Below are 5,593 nucleotides of genomic sequence, written 5' to 3' on the forward strand. Positions count from 1 at the left end.
TGACTGTTGTGTCAGCCTATGACCCTAGGCCTAGTTTAAGGAGGGGCCTAGGTAAGACCTCAGCCTGTAGTTAGGACTATAGTTTATCCTCTTTCTCTCTAGCCTTTGGTATAACTGTACCTATCTACACTGTATAACAGGAGGTACTAACTGTTGTTGTTGTCGATAATATACTAACATTTAATAACATCCAAGATGGTCACAGTTAGTTACACAGTGACGTACACCACATAAGTCCGTGAAATTTCATAGGCCTACCGTAGGTAAACATAGAAAGAGCAATAATAGTAAAACTCGAGCGTCACGACATTGCGAAGTGTCTGCTCTTGTTCCTCGTCCGTACTCACTCGAGTCAATCCGAGATGGCCCGAGTGAAGTTTCATGCAAATGTTTCGTACGGAAAAAAAATCGCGAGCAGGGCACTTTAGCTGCCTTGCTTCTCTCCACCCAGGAGTATAAATGGATGCATATGGTGGTTCGAGTGCAGAATGTGTTGATATATTTCATGACAGCAAACTATGGAATTTCCCCCATATGCATCATTCCATTGACTGGGGTAATAATGTGGAAAAGTGCTCTGAGACTTAGTTGTATAGAGTGCTATATAAAAACCTAAATGAGCTATAGCAGGACCCATTTTTCAAAAAAGTGACCCATTTTATGCATAAAATTACATAATTTTTTACACATTTTTAATTTGGACCCATTCTTTGTGAACCATTAGAAAAATTGTGTGGGACTGTCCCAATAGTCTAATTAATTATTTCCCAAAGTCTTACAGTAGTTCTGGAAATGATCAACAAATCATATACTGTATTTAAGGTTATTTTGGTAGTTAATTCTATTAAACAATGTATGCAAAAATAACTTTGGACGGCAATCATTCAAATTTTAAATGTTATCTTGACTCTAGGAGTGCTGTGCTTTCACTTCCCAATAACCAAAGCTTGAATTGTCCAATTTCATTTAATACTGAAAATACACTGTACTAATTAAATATGAATTTCAATTTTTGCTAAAACTTAGCCATTTTGCCACAACATGCCTCACGTTATTAATTGTATGCACAGATGATCAATCTCCCTATTGCAGGACCAAGATCACTATGCAGTACTGGGACTTTCAAAGTTGAGATACAGGGCCTCTGAAGATGATATCAAGAAAGCATGTAAGTCATACTAACATTCAGTAGTTTCTTCTTCAGATGAAGCATTTTATTTGGTAACATCTTTATTTTTTAAAGTTTTTTTTTGTTTGTTAAAGTGGTGTGGCTGTTAGGTCTATGTTGGTGGTGAGTCTTGCAAAAGTCTATTCAGTCTGTCAATATGAGAATTTTTTCTTTATTCATGAATCAAATTATCTCTGTTTTTTTACATTCAAAACATGATACAACATATTCTATATTCTATATAGAATGTATTAAAAAACATTTTTCATCCTAACATAAATATGTCAACAAACAATTATTATTACCTTTCTACAAATTCTTGTAAGCCATAATCTGTCGTGACGTACCTTAGACAGTTGTGTGCCGTTGGAAACTTTTGTGTTAGTCGAGCAATTAAGCTGGCCTTTAGGGTGATTACATCATCGTTCTTATGAAATATCACCGAACACTTATCCATATAAAATAGCAAGATTGGTAACTTTTTGTTATTACAGATAAACACAAGGTTTTAAAACATCATCCAGATAAGAGAAAGAAAACTGGGCATGTTGAGAAGGTCAGTGAAGATGATGACTATTTTACCTGCATTACAAAAGGTAAAGAAAATATGGTTAAATATTATTTATTATTTATTAAATATTATTAAAATGAAGGCAACAACAAGAGTATTTGAAAGCTCACAGTCTCACCAGAAATAATAAATGAATAGAATAACTCGGGAGGTGATTATAGTAGGATACCTTGGTATTGGCGCACAAATTCAGCTTTACACCTGCCAACTCTCACTTATAATGTGTAAGTCTCACGCATGCGTATCCACTTTTTACGTCTCACGCCTAAGTTTTATTGTCTCGTGCATTATAAACAAACATTTACAAATGATAGAAATTTATGTATAGGCTGATTACCGTATATCCTAAAATTCATAAAAATTAAGTGAATACCGACCGGTCGTAAAAGACCAAAGCTCTACCGACCGACAAATGTAATCCGTAGCAGTTCCACTACAATTTAAAAAATAACTTAGAGGGTGCCCTATTTCGTGATTATTACATAGAGGGTGATATATACATTTTTTGTCTTGCACATCAGACACCAACAAATTCGGATGGTATATTACTATGTTTTTATATTTACAGCTTATGATATCCTTGGCAACCCAACAAAGAGAAAATCCTATGATAGTATTGATCCCCAATTTGATAACGAAATCCCAAGTGTCAACGCAAATTCAAAAGAAAATTTCTATGACGTATTCCGAGATGTTTTCAAGAAAAATGCCAGGTATGTTATGCTCATTGTCTGCTGATTCGAGTATATGCCCACCTAACCACTATTTTTGTACAGTAGGTGCCATATTGACTATTGGTCACCAACAGGCACAAACATTTTGTGTTGATAATGTATGATAGTGATGAGGTATACTTTTGACTGAACCATTAAAAAGTAGGTGTCTCAAAAGCTGTGTATTTTTTTTAATTTCCTTCTCATCAAAACCAAATACACTTGACAGTGCCTTACCGCGAGTCGAGTATCTGAGCGGTAAGGCAGGGGCACCGCTAGCTACAGCCTTAACATCGGCGCTGGTTCCAGCTGCTCCTCACCCATGGTTCGGTTGGTAGAATCAAGTCTTCTCAGATAAAGATATAAAATGGAGGTCCAGTGTATACATCTGGATTGTGTGGACTTTAAAGAACCCATTGCATCGTTCATTTCAGCCCCTGTCGTTGTGGAATGATGTAAACTTGTAGCTACCACGAAGCGCCTCTTTACGGCTGCTAGGTAATCACCTACCACGCCCATACGCAATTCATCACAATGGCGCTGCAAGTTATGGATTATTCTCCTACCTTTACTTTTACCTTTACCTTTACACTAACTGTACAGTATGTGTAATCAGCGTGACCACTGCTTGGGTATTTACCCAAGATCTTGGGTATTTTGACTTGGTCTTGGGTTCTTGGGTATTTCCTTTAAAGACATTGGGTATATCAAAAATTGTGAGTTGTCACACTGTGTGTAATGCTGATGAACAAAGTCTCTTTATGAGGTTTAGTGGGTGGAGCTGATTTTTAGTTGTGAGCAAACCCTGGATTGACAGGACCCTGGGATTGGAAAGCAAGGACTCACCAACCTACAGCTTCATTTGTATTAATTGTGTATTAGTGCACCAACATCTTTGTGTTGATGATGTGGGGTATTGGTGCAGTGTATGTGGACTGAAGCATTAATAAGAAGGTGACATGAGTCTGTGTATCCTCATTTTTGTAAATGCTGCATTAACTCTGCTAAATAATGGTACCTGTTAATTACATTTTTAAAATCTAATATTGTAATAGGAAAATGTACACTATATTTATTTTTTTATAATTCAGATGGTCTGTCAAAGCAAGAGTTCCAGCCTTAGGTGGTGAAAATTCTAATTTTGATGAAGTCAACAACTTCTACAACTTTTGGTAAGGAAAACAATATGTTTTTGCATAACTAGGCCAAGATTATATTTAATTAAAATTATTTGATGTTGCTGATAACCTGCTGTGGTGCAGACAACATCCAACAGCAGCAAGTAACAGCTGAAAAGAATCCTTAATATCAGCATTGCCATAGAAATTCTACTTTCAATTTTCTCTGGTGAAAAAGATTAAGATATCAAATCATTGTTTTGTTTTTTTAATGTTGTATGTGCCTTTTATCATTTGTTAAAGTAAGATTCTCTTAATATCCTATTTTATTATCATTGTCATCATCGTTGTAATTCTATTATACACACAAGAAGTTAGATTGATTTGTAATATCAATAAACTAAACTTATTTGTTGACTTCTGTTAATTGTAGGTACAATTTTCAGTCCTGGAGAGAATTTTCTTATTTGGATGAAGAGGAAAAAGAAAAGGGGGAAAACCGAGAAGAGAGAAGGTGGATTGAGAAGCAGAATAAAGTGGAACGTCAAAAACGAAAGAAAGAAGAAGTTGTTAGAATAAGACAGCTTGTTGGTAAGCTACAGAATAATTATATAATCTTAGGGCCTGTTCGAGCGAAAAAATATCTGTGTGATATTCTGGTTGGTTCACCGGTACATACTTTCTAAAACCGCTCGGACACTTGCCTAATTACCTTACCATCTGGATTATCCTTGACAATTTTGACCACCAAATTTGCTGGGTAGCATCCCATGTATAGGATGACCATGGAGCCGGAGATAAATCAACCTTAATAGTATTCAATAGGGTTACGGCCCAGGCCTGGATTCAGCTAGAACCCACTGTTGTCGCGCTCTCCTTCCTCTCCTCACATGCTACTACTAGCCACCACATGCTATGGTGGCTAGTATATCATAGCTACGTGTTCAACTTGTGGATTTACCATTATTACAAGAAACAATCTTGAATCAACTAGCCTATACATACAGATTTTAAAGCAGCAATTATAAACTGTTGAGCTCAGATCTCGTTCCCGTGTACCGCACTGTGGGGTATATGGGCTGAGTATAGCAGCTAGAAAGTAAACAAAGAATGAGTGTTGATGTTCTTTGAAATTTTTCACCTTTGGAGTAGTGCTCAGCTAGATTAACCGGTGAATTTAACAGAATACAATTGCCGTTTTTTGCTCTAACGGGCCCTTAATTAATCCTGAAGTTAATCCAGAATGAGCCAGATTACTGTAATAAACAGATCCAACTAAAATTGCATTCAATCATCAATGGATTTGGAAATAGCTTAGTGGTTGAATAGCTCAGTGGTTAAGATGCTTGCCTTCTAATCACAGGGTCCTGGGTTCAATTCCTGTGACTACAGGACTTTTCTTACGACTAAAAACAACTCCACTCCCTGTTGTTACACAGATAATGCATATGCATGTGATCCAAGGATAAAGAAGTTTAAAGAAGACGAAAAAGAACGAAAGGCTGCGGAGAAGAAAGCCAAGCAAGATGCAATCAAAGCGGTCGAGATTGAAAGAAAAAAGGTAAGTGAACAGTCAAAGTTCAAAATTTTCAAAGTTTAAAGTTCAAAGTTTAATAAATAAATCTCATGTATTTAGTTACTAAAATTTGGATTGGAAGTGCAGTTTTGGGCGATCCCTGCATTTCATGTTACCATGTTTTTTTCTTTAGGAGAAAGAAGCAGCTATGGAAGTTGAAAGGTTAGCCAAGGTGAAACAAGAAGCTGAAGACAAGGCCAAGGTAACAATGGAAATTGATTATTGCACTGATCATTACAAAACATGAATATGCATCATTATCACAGCTATGCAATAATGTATAACATCTTATACTGTATATTGTAAACTTGCATGGAATTTATGTAGAAGTGGTTGGCGCATCGGTTGTGGTTTGGACTCCCAACCTCGAGGTCGGGGGTTCAAAACTCTCGCTGTGCAAGTCGCTTGTGTCCTTGGGCAAGGCACTTTATCTACGGTTGTCTCTCT

The 5,593-nt window shown here is 36.5% G+C and overlaps 1 protein-coding gene across 1 annotated transcript in view; it reads left to right on the forward strand.

Moving 5' to 3' along the window:
* Positions 1 to 5,593, forward strand: part of LOC117119697 (dnaJ homolog subfamily C member 2-like) — an 8,125-nt gene that overhangs the window by 1,214 nt on the left and 1,318 nt on the right. The window contains exons 2-8 of the mRNA XM_033264533.1: positions 1,093 to 1,168; positions 1,663 to 1,764; positions 2,308 to 2,452; positions 3,544 to 3,624; positions 4,004 to 4,161; positions 5,010 to 5,131; positions 5,280 to 5,348. Coding sequence (XP_033120424.1) covers positions 1,093 to 1,168; positions 1,663 to 1,764; positions 2,308 to 2,452; positions 3,544 to 3,624; positions 4,004 to 4,161; positions 5,010 to 5,131; positions 5,280 to 5,348 — 753 coding nt within the window. The remainder of the gene's footprint in view (positions 1 to 1,092; positions 1,169 to 1,662; positions 1,765 to 2,307; positions 2,453 to 3,543; positions 3,625 to 4,003; positions 4,162 to 5,009; positions 5,132 to 5,279; positions 5,349 to 5,593) is intronic.

The sequence above is a fragment of the Anneissia japonica genome, unplaced genomic scaffold (assembly GCF_011630105.1).
Source record: "Anneissia japonica isolate Jap-2015-1 unplaced genomic scaffold, ASM1163010v1 scaffold7767_len233565_cov179, whole genome shotgun sequence".
In the NCBI taxonomy this organism is placed as follows: domain Eukaryota; kingdom Metazoa; phylum Echinodermata; class Crinoidea; order Comatulida; family Comatulidae; genus Anneissia; species Anneissia japonica.